We start from the raw sequence: 14501 nt of genomic DNA on the forward strand, positions 1-14501 counted from the left end.
CGTAGTCAGCGTGCACGGTCCACGTCCGAGGTTGCCATTCCGACAAGGGCGCGCTCAGGTGGATTGCGAATGCCGCCGCATATAAGGGCGCGCGCGCGCCGGCGGCCGGCAATGGAGCACCGACAGAGCGCAGCGTCCGCGCTGCTCGCACGGATCGAGCACTACTGGCTCATGCCGGTGGCCTGTCTGGTCGTGTGGTGGTCGATGCTGATCGCCATGCTGGCCGTGTGGGCCGGCCAGGGGGTACGTACCACGCGCGCGCTGCTGACGCCAGCGCCCGAAGTACGTCTACGAGGGCGAGGACGCGGCCGTGCCGTACATCTCGGACATCGCGGCCTCGGCGGGCATGCAGGTCCTGTTCATCACCGGCGACGCCGTCCAGGGCCTGTTTTTTATCCTCACGCTGTGGGCCGAGCGGTACCTGCGCCACAACGGCCGCCTGGAGTACCACTTCCGCCAGCGCGAGAACACCATCTCGGCGATGGCCATCGCGTTCGGCATGATCGGCCAGCTCGGCCTGGTCCTGGTCGCGGTCTGCCGCGTCGACCGCTACAAGGCCGCCCACTACTACTCCGTGGGCGTCTTTGTTGCCGGCGTCGGCCTGGCCGCGGCGTGCTCCTCGGTCGAGTTCACGTGGCTGCGCCAGTCGTACCCCGAGGTGCGCTGGCTGCGCCGCTCGTACAAGCTCAAGCTCGTGTGGTTCACGATCGCGTTCGTGCTCGCGACCGTCTTCCTGTTCAACACGTTCACCAACAACGCGGACGTGGGCGCGTCCGTGGAGTGGATCCTGGCCTTCTGGTACGGCGCGTTCATCATCATCCTCGCCGTGGACCTGTACCCGGCGGCCAAGGCCGTGGACCGCTTCGACGACAAGGACGGCCGCCTGGACTGCGTGGAGGCTGTTCCGGAGAAGGCCCGCCCGCGCGGCTACCCGTTCCGCGAGCCGACGCTGTCGTACAACCTGGACGGCTCGACGTGCTTTGACATCTGTGAATAGGCCATATAGACTTGCATTTGTGTGCGCGGGCGCGCTGAGCCGCACCGCATGCGGCTCGTAGACGGCCCGCGGCGTGGCTCGTGCGACCTGGCAGAGCCGCACGCCGTGCGGCGCCCGCCGCGCCTGCCCGCGGCAGGTACGCGACCATGCGGCCTGCAGGAGGTGCGTCAGTGGGCGAGCCTCCGCGGCGACTCCACCGGGGGTAGCTGCCTCCGGCAGGCTGCATGGCTCGTGCGACGCCGCGCCAGCCGCACGCCGTGCGGCGTGCCGGTCCTGTGTGGCCCCGGAGGCGCGTGCGTGGCTGAGCCGCGCCGCACGGCGTGCGGCGCCTCGCCTCTTCTCGCGCGCCGCGGCTCGTCGCCGCCCATCCGCCATGACCTCCCGCACGTTCATCCTCGACAATGGCGCGCACACAATCAAGGCCGGGTACGCCGGCAGCGAAGCGCCGGCGGTGATCCCGAACTGCATCGCGCGGTCCAAGACCCGCGGGGTGTTTGTGGCGGACGAAATCAACAGCCGGCTGAAGGACCAGTCCGGGGTCGATTTCCGGCGGCCAATCGACAAGGCAAGTCGCCGCGCGGCACCGCTGACGCCAGGGCCACCTCGTGAACTGGGAGTCCGAGAAGGCGATCTGGGACCGCGTGTTCTTCGCGGAGGAGCTCGGATTCAGGGTACGTCGCCAGCGGGCGCGCTGACGCAGATTCCGACGGACGACACCACGCTCGTGCTGACCGAGCCGGTGCTGTCGCTGCCGGCATGCTCGGCCAACACGGACCAGATTGTGTTTGAGGAGTACGGGTTCGGCGCGTACGTGCGGTGCCCGGCCGCGACGCTGGCGTCGTTCGGGCCGGCGTTCGGCGCGCCCGGCGAGTGCACGCTGGTGATCGACATGGGCTACAACGCGGTCAACATCGTGCCGGTGGTGGACCATGCGGTGGTGACGGCGGCCGTCAGGCGGCTGAACGTGGGCGGCAAGCTGCTGACCAACTACCTGAAGGAGACGATCTCGTACCGGTACTACAACATGATGGACGAGACGGCGATCGTGGCCGCGATCAAGGAGGCGTGCTGCTACGTGACCGCGGACTACGCGGCGGACCTGGAGCGGTGGCGGGCCGGCGGCGACGTGGTCGCCGAGTACGTGCTGCCGACGGCGACCGCGGGCGGGTTCCGGCCCGGCCACGTGCGCGGCCCGGGCGAGCGCGTGGGCGACGACGAGCAGGTGCTCAAGCTCGGCAACGAGCGGTTCGCCGTGCCCGAGCTGCTGTTCGCGCCGAGCGACGCCGGGCTGCGCCAGGGCGGGCTGCACGAGGGCGTGGCGCAGGCGCTGGCCGCCATCGACGACGAGACCACGCGCGCGCTGCTGGCAGCCAACATCGTCGTCGTCGGCGGCACCGCGCTGCTGCCAGGCGTGCGCGAGCGACTGTAGGTGCGCGCGCGACGCTGCTGACGCCAGGACCCGCGAGCTGCGGCCGCTGCTGCCGGCCGAGTACACGATCCGGCTGGGCGCCGTCGACAGGTACGTGTCCCTCCCGCCCCACTGACCCAGCCCCCTCACCTACGCGTGGGCCGCCGGCGCCGGCGCTGCCGACACGCTCGCCGGCCGCGCCGTCTCGCGCGCGGACTACGCCGAGCTCGGCGTCGCCGTCTGTCGTCGGTTCGCGTAGAGTAAAATTAAACTAGCAGATCACACAGCACGAGTTGGTCTTCTTGGCCTCCTTGTAGAACTTGCGGGACGTCATCGACAGCGCCGACGACTTCTGGACGAGCGAGTCGAGCTCCTCGCCGCGCCGGAGCACCGATTCGATGGCCTTGTGCAGCACAATCTTGGTCTCGTCGAGCTCCTGCTGCACGCGCATGATGCTGTCCGCCTGCGTCGGGTTCTGGTACTTGGCCAGCGAGATCTCGAGCTCCATGAACTGCAGCTTGGGCGTGCCCGTCTCCCACTTGGCCCGCGGGAACTGCGACTGGAACTGGTCCAGGATCTTGTTGAGCAGCGAGTACGCCACGCGCAGCGGGTACTCCTTGTCGGCGATGATCACGCCCGCGAGACCCTCGGCCAGCACGTACGTGTGTGCCACGTAGTTGGCCTCCTCGACCGACTGCCGCTGCGACGGCTGCGTGCGCTCGGCGACCGTGCTCGAGAAGAACGTCATGAACTCGCCGACCGACATCCGCTCGAAAAACGAGAACGACGAGAGCTCCTTGGCCGAGCAGAGCTCGACCACGGGCTTTTGCGAGTTGCGCAGGATGCCGATGTAGTACAGTTTCATCCTGCCGTTAGCGACTGGCCGGGCGACGGAGCGGCGCCGGCAGGCCCACTGCCGGGGCAATGCGGCGCGGCGGCCGGACGGGGCCCGGGCCCGGCGGCCGCGGCGGCCGGCGCATCCGCTGCCGCCGTGCGCACGCGGACTCACCTCGAGATGTCTGGGGGGGATAGAAGCCGGTCGGTCTCTATCGATATATGAGCAAAGCTGGCGAAACAAGGGCGGTGCAAGATAACAGCGGGGCGTCTTGGCGCGGCGCGGGTGCGACCGCAAGTGCGCCGACGTCATGAGGGATTGTGGCGCAGCCGTCGCGCGCCGCGGCATAGCCAGGTTTTTCCGTCCCGCTTCGACGGTCCAGGCCGCACGACGACGACGACGCGGCCCCCGACAGGCCGTAGCCACGAAACGAGACCGAGCGACGCCCGAGCGACGCCCGCGCGCGCCCCACGCCCACGCACGAGCCCTCCGCCGCGGTCCCGGACCGCCACGGCTGCAGATCGCCCGGCCACGTCGCCGGCTTGTTTGGCCGCCACCAGGCCGCCAGCCCCCGCATCGCCGCATCGGCCGCGCCGCCGCGTGCGCCGCCGCCCGCTGCCCACAGCCGTCTGCCGCGTGCCCGCAGGCCGCCGCCGCCGCCATGTCGTCGCTCGCGGACGAGATGTCCGCGTTCAAAAACCGGCTCAAGGCCGCGCCGGTGCTGCAGCGCCGCACGATCTCGGCGTCCGCGCCCGGCTCGCCCGGCGCCGACCGGCGCGAGCGCAAGAAGAAGCGGTCCACGCTCGTGTACTCGCAGCCCGCCGACACCGGCATCGGCAACCACGCGCTCACGCAGCTGCACCACGCGGTCGAGTACATCAAGGGCAAGGACCGGCCGGTGTCGGTGGACGACCTGAGCTCGTTCCTGTCGCATAACGCGACGCCGATGCTGCTGGCGCAGCTGCAGCGCATCGACCGCATCAACTACGACGCGGCGGCCAACACGTACGAGTACCGGCCGCTGCACAACATCCGGTCCAAGGAGGCGCTGCTCCTCTTTCTCCGGCGCCAGCCGACCGCCCACGGCCTCCCCGTCAAGGAGCTCAAGGACGGCTGGAGCGGCTACATGGACGCGATCGACGAGCTCGAGCAGTCGGGCGACATCATGGTGCTGCGCACCAAGAAGGAGGGCACGCCGCGGCTGGTCTGGGCCAACGCCGGCGGCGACATCGGTGGCGTCGACATCGAGTACGTCAACGCGTGGCACCGCATCGCGATCCCCGCCGCGCCCGACCTGCCCGCCGCGCTCGACGAGGTCGGCCTCAAGCCGACGTCGGTCGACCCGGCCACGGTCAAGAAGGCCACCAAGCCCGTCGAGCGCAAGCAGAAGAAGCCGCGCCGCGGCAAGATCACCAACACGCACATCACGGGCGTGCTCAAGGACTTTGGCCGCCGCTGACGCCGACGCGCTTTGGCGCACGCTGCCGCTGTACATAGAAGCTTTGCCACCCGGCCAACGCAGGCTACGCAACCGCGACGTCATGGCCCCACCGCCGCGAACACGCCCGCGCCGACGTGGCGCGGCGCGCGCGAACCGCTAGCCGGCCCGGGGGTCTAGGCGCCGGCGGCGGCGCCAGCTTAGGGCTAGTCGCCCCGCCCTGGCCGCGGGCCGTGCGTCGCCGGCGCAGGGCGCGCCGCCGCCGCACCCTATAAGACGGCCGGCAGCCCCTGCCGACGGCCAGCGGCCGCCGCTATGTAGACCGCCCCCCGGACGCTGCCCAGAGATCGTTCGGCGAGGCCATGAGCGTCGACGCCAAGGTCGTCCTGCTGGGCTCGCAAGGTACGTTGGCCGCTGGCCGCGCTGACCCAGGCGTCGGCAAGACGTCGCTCGTCGTCCGCTACGTGCACGACAAGTTCCACCGGGCCACCACGTCGACCGTGGGCGCCTCCTTCCTGGCCAAGAAGATCACCGTGGACGACGTCCAGGTCCGGCTCCAGATCTGGGACACCGCGGGCCAGGAGCGCTTCCGGTCGATGGCCCCGATGTACTACCGCTCGGCCACCTGCGGCATCCTGTGCTACGATGTCACCAATCGCGCCTCGTTCGACGCCGTGCACTCGTGGCTGGTCGAGCTGCAGACCAACCTGGACGAGGCCATCATCATCCATCTGGTCGGGACCAAGCTCGACCTCGTCCGCGACGACCCCGACCGCCGGCAGGTGCCGTTCGCCGACTGCCTGCGCTACGCGGAGGCACACCTGGCGGGGCCGGCGGGCTGGACGCCGGCGGACGTGTGTCATGAGGTGTGCGCCAAGGACGACGACGGCGTGACCGAGCTGTTTGAGACAATTACGCGCGACATTTTGCGGCGCATGCCGCCGCGGCCGCGCCACCGCAAGACGCGGTCGCTGACGCTGCCGCTGGACTCGGACTCGGACTCGGCCGAGGGCCTGTTCTACGACGCGCGCGCGCGCGACGTGGTGACGCTGCGGGGGCCGGACGAGCCGCGGGCGCGGGCGTGCTGCTAGCCGCACGGCGCGCGGCGGAGCGCGCGGGTTAGGGCAGCCTGTCGCAGCTCCTGCAGCGACCCGCAGTGGCCTGCAGCGACCCGCATCACGCTGCAGCGGCCCGCAGCCCGGCCGGCCAGCCACACATCGCGCGTTGCGGCCCCCCGTGCTCCGCGCGCACAGCATGCGGCTCACCCCCGCCCGCGCCCGTACCGTGGCACGCTCCCGGCGTACGCAGTATTTATTCTTTGTACAATATCTCACTAAATGTTGCCCTGCTTCGCCGCCAGCTCGGTCTGGAGATCAATGTCGGTCGCCTCCCACGGGTACGCGATCCAGATGTCCGGCACGGTCTCCGCGGCCAGGTACTGGCCGCTCTCCATGAGCTCGACCGGCAGCTCCGCGCGCTTCGGCTTGTCCTTGTTGTGCAGCACAAACACGAAAAACCGGGTCTTCTCGTTCTCGCGACCGAGCTTCTTGGCCTGCACGGCCACGTCCTTCTGCAGCTCGGACACAGCGTAGTGCAGCGTCGTGCGCGTGTCGTCGACCTCGTCCACGATCAGCACGTTCTTGCCAATCAGGTTCAGGGCGTGCGACTCGAGCGTGGTGAAGTCCAGCCACTGCGTGCGGATGACCTCCATGCCGAGCTTCTCCTCCTCGGCGGTGCCCTTGTCGGCAGCCTCGTCGTCGGCCGGCGTCACAATCTCCTCGTAGAGCGTCAGGCCGATCGCCTGAATCGGGATGTTCTTCGAGCCGGGCGACTTGAGGAACGTGCGCAGGATCCGTGCCGGGATGAACCCACCGCCGCCTGCCGTCAGCGCGCCCGCCGGGCCCACTTACCGATCGCGACCATCAGGTCGGGCTTGAACGCCTTGATGGTCTCGGCGGCGCCCTTGCACAGCTTGTGCACATGATTGTACGAGATGTACAGCTTCTCGACCTCGGCCATTGTTCTGGTTGTGTAACGAAAGATCGTCGGACAAGAAAATTTGCGCCGACAAACTTTGGCTTTAGTCCTCGGCCACGCCCGAGCGTGCCTATCTACGTGGCCGCCCGCGGCGCTACGACTGGTGCCGAGCGCCTACGCCGTCGGCGGACCGCCGGCGGGCCACCTGGCGCGCGCGTGGTGCGATAACGGCTGCATGACCGGTGAGCTGGCCGCCGCCGCACGCCCTGCGGCGTTAGCTGCGCTGGGACGTGGGACCCGTCTGGCACTGGCTGGGACTGCCCGCCGGTTGCCGCCGGTTGCCGGAGGTTGCCGCGGGACGCCGGCGACCGCGCGGGCGACGACGGCGTCGCGGACGCTCACACGCCGTAGATAAGATAACGCGCGGCTCTGCACAGACGCTGCAGGGCGGTGACTCTGCGGACGCAGGCGGCGCGGGTGGCTCGTGCGGCGCAGGCCTGTGGCTGAGCACCGCGCCCGTTCATGCACGTCGTGCGGCTCGTACGCGCGCGGCTCATGCGGCTGCTGTCGCACCTGCGCCGCACCTGCGCCTCCTGTGGCTCGCCCGGGTCCACCCGGACCCGGCCTATGCACACCGCGCGACCGTGGCCCGTGCGTCCGTCCTCGGCCCGCAGAGCTACCGGCTCCACCGCCTTGACACCTCGGCCCAGGCCGGCCGGACGCTAGACACTGACAGCTGGCGCGCTGCCTCTTGCAGCCCTGACATACCGGCTTTACCCCGGTGTCGGCCCGCTGGCGATCAGCTACCAACCGCCGTGCGGTTGACCGCCTCTATTGGTCCCCAGCCTTGCCGTGCCTCGTAGTCGCCCTGGTGCCGAGGCCGCGGCCGCCCCACTACTACGCCGTGAACCGGTGTGCCCCGTCTCGGCCGTGCGCTCGCATGCGCATCTTGCGCCTGCTCTAGTCGTCATGATCTCAACGTGTATTCTAGGTCACAGCCTCTCCCACAGCCTGACGGCCTACAGCTTCGCCTTCAGGCCCGGCGGCACCAGCCTGTCATAGGCCTGGTCGGCCAGGTGGTCGCGTGGGATCGATGTGTGCAAGCCCAGCGAACGCAGGTCCAGCATGGACGGGTTCAGATCGGCGACCGTGTTGGCGCCAATCAGACGCATGTTCATCTCCAGCTCGTCCTTCAGTAGCTGGATCGCGCGGCGCACGCCGTCCTCGCCGTACGTCGACATGGCGTACAGGAACGGCCGGCCGATGCCCACACCGCGCGCGCCCAGGCACAGCGCCTTGATGATGTCGGTGCCACGGCGCACACCGCCGTCAATGTAGACCTCCATTTTGTCGTCCAGGCTGCGCTCGCGCAGCGCGGCCATGACCTCGGACAGGACCTCAATCGCGGGCTTGGCAAAGTCGAGCTGGCGGCCACCGTGGTTGCTCAGCAGGATCGCGTCCACGCCGTACTCGGCGGCCTTGAGCGCGTCCTCGGCGCACTGCACGCCCTTGAGCACGATTGGCATCCGCGTGATCGAGCGGAACCAGGGCACGTCCTTCCACGACAGCGACGGGTCAATGAACGACGAGATCGCGCGCGCCGCGCCCTGCGACCGGTCGACGTTGTCGTCCGAGTCCTGCACCTGGGCCGCCTGCTCGTCGTACTTGGACCGCATGTCCTTTTCGCGGCGGCCCAGCTGCGGTGCGTCCACCGTGATCCACAGCGCCTTGCAGCCGCGCGCCTCGGCATGCGCCACAATCTTGCGAGTCACCTCGCGGTCCTTGTTGACGTACAGCTGCAGCCACTGCACCTGGTCGCCGCGGCGTGCGTCCACAATCTCGTCAAACGAGCACGAGGCCAGTGTCGGGATCATCTGGATCACGCCCTCGGCCGCGGCCGCCCGCGTCAGCACAACCTCGCCCTCGGGATGACCGAGTTTGCCGAGCGCCGTCGCCGTGATGTAGAACGGCACCGACGTCCGGCTGCCGAGCATCGTCGTGTCCAGCGCCACGCGCTCGACGTCGACCAGCACCCGCGGCCGGAACCACAGCCGGTGGAACGCTGCGTGGTTCTCGCGCATCGTGATCTCGTCGTCCGCGCCGGACGAGTAGTATGCCCACGCCGTCTTGCGCATCGTCTGCCGGGCGATATCCTCAAAGTCCAGCAGGTTGTAGCACTGTGAGAGCGGCGGCATCCGCGACACGCGCTCCAGCCGGGCCACCTCGGCCTCGTCCGCCACGCCCTCATCCTCGGCCGCCACGGTGCCCATGTCCACCGGGCCCAGGTGCTTCTCCGCCGGGAGGTACTTGTCCAGCGTGTCGGACGGGTGGATCGGCTCGAACTCCTTGGTTGCGTCCTTGCCGGCGTACTTGAGGATAATCTTCTGGCCGCCCGGATGCTCCGGCAGGAACTCGGTCACGTCGTAGCACTTGCCGTGCACGACCACCCAGCACGACTCCTTCGAGTTGTGCGAGGCGACTGCCGTCAGCGTCGACCCCGCAGCCACTTACTCTCGGCGCCTGTCAGCTTGGTCATCGTGTCTGAGGTTCTAGGTGCTCTTCCAGGTGCTAAGCCTCGTAGGCAACGGTCGCGACTTTTCTGGCGACTGGTAGGCAACAAACGAGGGAAACTGTCGACTGTCCAGCCTGTCAGCGTCCGATCGTCCCAGTTATATCGTCATTGCCGGCGCCGCCGCGCCTCCGATGCGGGGATTCCCCGGCCCCAGACTACCCGGCCTAGCCGCGGTGCACAAAGACATCATCACATATGCTCGACTTGTCATAGGCCGCGACCTTTGTCTGCCGGGCGCCGGGTCACGTGGGCCGTTCGGCCGACGTCGTCGGCCGAGCAATCCCCCGCATCCCCGGCGCTCCGGCCGGCCGAGTGTCGCGCGCCCGCGTAGCTATGCGCCACTGGATGATCACCGGGCGCTGGGCGGCCCGCACGGCCGCCGTGGTGGCCGCTGCTTGTGGGCGAGCGCGGTGCGGCGCGGACAAAGACGCCGTTGTCACGGCAACGGTGTGCGTTGCCACGGCAACTCACACTGCGGCCCCCCTGTGGTTGCCACGGCAACGCACGCACCACGGCGACTCGTCGGCGCCGCCGTTGCCACGACAACCGCGCCGGCGTGTCTTCCCGCCCCTGTGCTGTCCGCCGGCACCGTACGCTGCACACTACGCTGTGGCGATCGCCATCGCCGCTGTGGCTCCTTCGTACCCGCTCCGGCGCTCTGGTCCGGCTGTAACCCAATCCAAGCCAGGGCGCCAGTCTCGCTAGTTTACTGTACGCACGCGCATACGTGAGCGCTCGGGTGTCAGGCTACGGGTGGCACATGGCAGCCGCTTGGCCAGCGCCAACACCGACGTAGACTTCTCGCGTGCGCCACGCCATCTCGCTATCGTTTGACAGCTGTATATGCTACTGCCGGCAGCAGGCTAGGTACGAGGCCCCGCTTCCATTCGCTTGTAGCGTCGGTATGCGTGGGTCGTCGCCAGCACTGCTTCGCTGTACGCCTGCGCATGCGCCTCCCGTCGGCCCACGTTCTTCCTGGCTGCGCCGTCAGCGCCCGCCTCCTCCGGCCTCCAATTGAGTGCAGAGCCCGCAGGCGATTGATATGTACATTAGAAGACCGCGCCCAGGACCGACTTGACGACGTCAACATAGTCGCCCTTTATTTCGATCTTGTTGGACGGCGGCATGACGCGGATGCGCGAGTCGTCGAGCTCCAGGGCCTCCTTCAGGTCCTCTTTCAGTATCTGTCGTCAGTCAGGCTCTTCTGCAGCCACCTACCAGAGCATTGCCGTCGACCTTGCGGATTGTGGTGGTGGGACCGCCAGAGCGGTGCTTGACGTCAAAGTAGACCGGCAGGTTGCCGCTCTTGGTGCGGCCGACAAAGTAGTGGTTCCGGTTGAACTCGTCGATGGACGAGATCTCCTCGAGCTCGCGGCGAGTCGACAGCAGCCGCACGGCGTGCGAGCGCGCAGACACGGCCGCAGCGGTCGGAACGGCAGCAACACGCAGCGTAGGCAGCGCCGGGCGCAGCGTGCGCACGAAAGCGAGAGCAGACATGGCAGCAAGGATCAGCAGGGACGCGCAGAACAACACACGCCGCCAATCGACAATGTCGCCGTGTCGTGCAAGAAGATCGCGGTCGGTCGAGGTCGTCGGCGTGTAAGGTTTGCGAAAATTTTCGGCGGCCCAAAAAAAGCTTGCGAAAAAATTCTTCACCACCAAAGGCCAGACGCCCAGAGCAATCAGCCCAAGAAACCACAACGAAGATGCCGACGGAAACTGTGAGCGCTGGCGGGGAGTTTGATCTCGTGTCGAAGGTGCTGCCGTACCTCGACCGGCTGTTGATCTTCGCCCTGCTGGAGCACATGTCGGAGGTCAAGCTGTACCCGGAGAGCGCGCTCCTGGAGCTCAAGTACGCGGTGATGAAGGACACAGACATGGTCACGTACCTGGCAGAGACCTACAGCGCGCTGCACCAGGCCGACGCGGATTCGGCCGCGACCAAGGCGGAGCTGGCGCAGATTGCGGCGCGCAAGGACAGCGTTCTGGCCACGCTGCGGACGTTTGAGGAGACCACGCGGAGCACGCTCGAGATCCTGCGCGAGCCGGAGCTGGCGCAGCACATGAAGACGGAAAAGGCACAGAACATCGCGTACATGAAGAGCACGCATGGATTCACGGACGCGCAGATCGTTGATCTGTACAACTACGGCCAGGCCCAGTACAACTGCGGCAAGTACGCCGAGGCCGCCGAGCTGCTGGGTCTGTTCCGCGGCCTCAGCCTCGACAGCGAGCTCGTCAGCTCCGCTACGTGGGGCAAGTTCGCGTGCTCGGTCATGACCGTGCAGTGGGACGCCGCCGTTGAGGAGCTCGCCAAGGTCCGCGAGATCCTGGACACGCGCTCGTCCGTTGACCCGCTCGTCCTGCTCAACCAGCGCACCTGGCTCATTCACTGGTCGCTCTTCTTCTTCTTCAACGGGCCCGCCGGCCGGGCGGCCGTGGCCGAGCTCTTCCTGGCGCCGGCGTATGTCAACACTATCCAGACGTCGTGCCCGTGGGTGCTGCGGTACCTCACTGTCGCCATCCTCACCAACACCTCGCTGCGGACGGCCAGCAGCAGCAAGAGCGCGCGTGCGTCTCAGCTGTCGTACCAGCAGTATCAGAAGCAGGTCAAGGAGCTCGTTCGCGTCATCCGCCAGGAGCAGTACGAGTACCGCGACCCGATCACCGAGTTTGTCTACGCGCTTTACGTCGACTTTGACTTCGAGGAGGCCCAGAACAAGCTCGTCGAGCTCGAGGCCGTTGTGCGCCACGACCCGTTCCTCGTCGGCTGTGCGGACGAGTTCCTCGAGAGCGCGCGCTACGTCATCGCCGAGCTCTACTGCCAGATCCACCAGCGCATCGACATCAAGGACCTGTCCGCCCGTCTCAACCTCTCGCACGAGGAGGGCGAGAAGTGGATCGTCAACCTCATTCGCGACACCCGTGTTGACGCTAAGATCAACTTCGCTGAGGGCACTGTCATCATGAACCACCCGCCCGTCAGCGTGTACCAGCAGGTCATCGAGCGCACCAAGGGCCTGAGCTTCCGCACTAGCCAGATGCTGGCTCACGTTCTGTCTGCACGGAGCTCCGCCGCCGCCGCCGGTCGCGACGACGACGAGGCCGAGCACGACGAGGAGTAGAGTAGATACAAAAGTCATGAATGTATTGCAGTTTTCGCACCTCTTTGGACGCGCTCGCGCCGCACATTACCGCGCGCCACATGCGCCACATATGGCGCATCAGAATGTGGCGCCCTGTTGCGGCTTCTACCGCTCGCGCCCCCCTTCCCCCACCCACGGTGCGCGTGTCTAAGCCGCAGCGCGTTCTGTGCTCTAGCATACCACCTCGTATTCACTTATTTTTAGTATCGGCGCTCCTGCCCACTGAGCTCATAGTTCGTATTAGCCGCATCAACTGCGGCGCCAGGCGGGCGGTCACCCGAGCACAGCTTCGCCTCTACACCGCCGCTTTGCACCGCCGCCTAGGCCCGCCTTTGGCACCGCCGCTTTGCACCGCCATAGTACAGTCAGCGGCTTCTGTCTCCGGCTCTAGAACTAGTTCCAAAAATACACCCAGATCGGGCTCACCATCGTACGGATGGAAGATCGTACGGCCAACGTACGTGCATCTTCTGTCGGCGCACAAGAGCCACAGCGGCAAGCTACATACCACCGTTACGCCCGTGCCTGCGTCGCGCCGTCTACGGCCGTTGGACACTTGTGCCGTCTACGGCCTATCGGTGCCGTACGCCGTGCAGATGTCTACCCGGACTTTAGTTCGGTCGCCCGGGCCGTGGCCCGCCTTGTTCAGAACGTGCCCAGAATACCAGGTACCTTAGGTACCTGGTACCTTAGGTACCTGTTCGAGACGCCTGCCAGACGGCTCTGCCCCGCATACCTTGGCTCGACACATCATAGTGCGCGGTGCCGAACAAAGAGCGGCGCCGTGTGCGGCGTCGGCAGTAGGCAAGAGTTTCAAACGTGGTCAAGAGCGCTGTCTAGTGCAGTGCCGTGAGCCCTATGCTAGCTCAGATTAGGGTGGTGGCCTTGTATTATGGCAGGTACTTATTGTTGCAGCCACACAAGTGCCACTATGTCACCAGCGCATGGCAGCGCCAAGCGTCGCGCCGCGGACGGCCCGCGCCGCGGACGGCCCGCGCCGCGGACGGCCAGGCGTGCGGGTGTGCCACGACTACGCCTCAGTCTGGCGTCAATATGCGTGTACCGTGCCGCAGCCGGTACTAGTGGCCGAAGTGTCTCCGCTATAGTTAGAACGTCCCAGGTCACACACCGTGGCGCAGCATGGTCCGGCCTGTGGCACAGCACCTTGGCACGTGTTCGGCGTGGCCAAAAATAATACTCCTCTGGAGGCTTCTGGCAGCCGCCCCGTTCCGTCAGCCACAGGTACTACAGGCACAGGTAACTTTACCGCTAGAAATATATATCGGATTTCCCGAGACGTCACACCCACAAGGGTGTCCGACAGGTAAGCCTTCGTTAGCGCTGAGGTTCCGACCAAGAGGTCTAGCATTCGGGTGGTAGCCGAGTGCTCCATCAGACAACAGGACATAGGTAGCCTCTATGGCGAGTCCTACCACGGCTTGTGTCCGATCAGGTACACGATCTAGCTATTATAGTTTAGTGTATACTTTTAATGTACATGCTACTAGTGCCGAATTCCGGCTGCAGCCGTACGCCAGCGTCAATCGCGCCGCGCCGTGTGCGGCCCAGCGCCGCGCACTGTCTGTCGTCTGCTGCAGGCTGCCCACAGCGCGTGTTACGCTCCGCGCGCCAGCCTCGGGCCGTATTTACAGCACTTCCCCCGTACGCGAAAGTGGGCAATCCCGCTTTGTGCGGCTCGAACACCGCCACACGCACGGGGCCCTGACCAGTATGCCTACAACTGAGGCTGAGTGCAGCTCGGGAGCAGGCCCCGGACAGGCCAAAATTATAACTGTGGCGCAGTGTTGCACCGCCCGCTCTGGCCCGCTCTATCCACCTGACCTGCTCACTGGTACTGGTGCCTGAGCGCACCCGGCTACCACCAAGCTGTCGGTACCATTGCCGACCCATATTGCTGGATAAGATCTGGCGGTACCCACGCGCCGACAACCTTAAAAGTAATATTACAACTAGCCATTTTGGGTTTAATTATCTGCATCTGATAGCGCCGGCGTGACAAATAAGATTCGCCAACCCATCCGACCTCCGCTCGCGTCCTAGCCGGTCGTATGCCTGCCATCGGTGGACGTTCTCCGCTTGCCTGCTCGTGGACGCACTCTGCCGCAGT

The 14501-nt window shown here is 66.7% G+C and overlaps 10 protein-coding genes across 10 annotated transcripts; 6 read left to right on the plus strand and 4 right to left on the minus strand.

Annotated features, from left to right (window-relative positions):
• Positions 1 to 111: 111 nt before the first annotated feature.
• V1510DRAFT_360326 (Frag1/DRAM/Sfk1 family-domain-containing protein) lies at positions 112 to 997 on the plus strand (the record flags this gene model as incomplete). Its single annotated transcript, XM_066931010.1, has 2 exons — positions 112 to 243; positions 275 to 997. 2 exons carry the CDS (start codon positions 112 to 114, stop codon positions 995 to 997), a joined length of 855 nt encoding a protein of 284 aa, XP_066790990.1.
• A 373-nt stretch (positions 998 to 1370) lies between these two features.
• V1510DRAFT_401305 (actin family) lies at positions 1371 to 2541 on the plus strand (the record flags this gene model as incomplete). Its single annotated transcript, XM_066932020.1, has 4 exons — positions 1371 to 1562; positions 1594 to 1668; positions 1698 to 2422; positions 2454 to 2541. The coding sequence occupies 4 exons, from the start codon at positions 1371 to 1373 to the stop codon at positions 2539 to 2541; spliced, it is 1080 nt and encodes a 359-aa protein (XP_066790991.1).
• Positions 2542 to 2651: 110 nt separating this feature from the next.
• V1510DRAFT_411572 (Longin-like domain-containing protein) lies at positions 2652 to 3549 on the minus strand. Its single transcript, XM_066932921.1, has 2 exons — positions 3415 to 3549; positions 2652 to 3271 (listed from the first exon to the last, which is right to left on the minus strand). Exon 2 carries the CDS (start codon positions 3268 to 3270, stop codon positions 2677 to 2679), a length of 594 nt encoding a protein of 197 aa, XP_066790992.1. The 5' UTR covers position 3271; positions 3415 to 3549; the 3' UTR covers positions 2652 to 2676.
• A 78-nt stretch (positions 3550 to 3627) lies between these two features.
• On the plus strand, positions 3628 to 4784 carry V1510DRAFT_411574 (TFIIE beta subunit core domain-containing protein). The gene has a single exon (XM_066932922.1). The coding sequence runs from the start codon at positions 3902 to 3904 to the stop codon at positions 4697 to 4699; it is 798 nt and encodes a 265-aa protein (XP_066790993.1). The 5' UTR covers positions 3628 to 3901; the 3' UTR covers positions 4700 to 4784.
• Positions 4785 to 5040: 256 nt separating this feature from the next.
• V1510DRAFT_349621 (rab family GTPase) lies at positions 5041 to 5688 on the plus strand (the record flags this gene model as incomplete). Its single annotated transcript, XM_066930849.1, has 1 exon — positions 5041 to 5688. A coding segment is annotated over one exon (648 nt), but the record flags the coding sequence as incomplete, so codon positions are not given.
• A 47-nt stretch (positions 5689 to 5735) lies between these two features.
• Positions 5736 to 6789, minus strand: V1510DRAFT_389974 (phosphoribosyltransferase-like protein). Its single transcript, XM_066931741.1, has 2 exons — positions 6589 to 6789; positions 5736 to 6556 (listed from the first exon to the last, which is right to left on the minus strand). Exons 1-2 carry the CDS (start codon positions 6695 to 6697, stop codon positions 6012 to 6014), a joined length of 654 nt encoding a protein of 217 aa, XP_066790995.1. The 5' UTR covers positions 6698 to 6789; the 3' UTR covers positions 5736 to 6011.
• Positions 6790 to 7618: 829 nt separating this feature from the next.
• Positions 7619 to 9388, minus strand: V1510DRAFT_411580 (FMN-dependent dehydrogenase-domain-containing protein). Its single transcript, XM_066932923.1, has 2 exons — positions 9167 to 9388; positions 7619 to 9134 (listed from the first exon to the last, which is right to left on the minus strand). The coding sequence occupies exons 1-2, from the start codon at positions 9189 to 9191 to the stop codon at positions 7675 to 7677; spliced, it is 1485 nt and encodes a 494-aa protein (XP_066790996.1). The 5' UTR covers positions 9192 to 9388; the 3' UTR covers positions 7619 to 7674.
• A 539-nt stretch (positions 9389 to 9927) lies between these two features.
• Positions 9928 to 10924, minus strand: V1510DRAFT_411583 (mitochondrial 54S ribosomal protein mL49). Its single transcript, XM_066932924.1, has 2 exons — positions 10446 to 10924; positions 9928 to 10411 (listed from the first exon to the last, which is right to left on the minus strand). Exons 1-2 carry the CDS (start codon positions 10722 to 10724, stop codon positions 10277 to 10279), a joined length of 414 nt encoding a protein of 137 aa, XP_066790997.1. The 5' UTR covers positions 10725 to 10924; the 3' UTR covers positions 9928 to 10276.
• On the plus strand, positions 10819 to 12391 carry V1510DRAFT_411584 (eIF3 subunit 6 N terminal domain-containing protein). Its single transcript, XM_066932925.1, has one exon. It carries the CDS (start codon positions 10934 to 10936, stop codon positions 12350 to 12352), a length of 1419 nt encoding a protein of 472 aa, XP_066790998.1. The 5' UTR covers positions 10819 to 10933; the 3' UTR covers positions 12353 to 12391.
• Positions 12347 to 13373, plus strand: V1510DRAFT_411585 (uncharacterized protein). Its single transcript, XM_066932926.1, has one exon. It carries the CDS (start codon positions 12373 to 12375, stop codon positions 13048 to 13050), a length of 678 nt encoding a protein of 225 aa, XP_066790999.1. The 5' UTR covers positions 12347 to 12372; the 3' UTR covers positions 13051 to 13373.
• Positions 13374 to 14501: the final 1128 nt, after the last annotated feature.

The sequence above is a fragment of the Dipodascopsis tothii genome, assembly GCF_038497935.1.
Source record: "Dipodascopsis tothii strain CBS 759.85 unplaced genomic scaffold V1510scaffold_4, whole genome shotgun sequence".
Taxonomy (NCBI): Eukaryota; Fungi; Ascomycota; class Lipomycetes; order Lipomycetales; family Lipomycetaceae; genus Neoaidaea; species Neoaidaea tothii.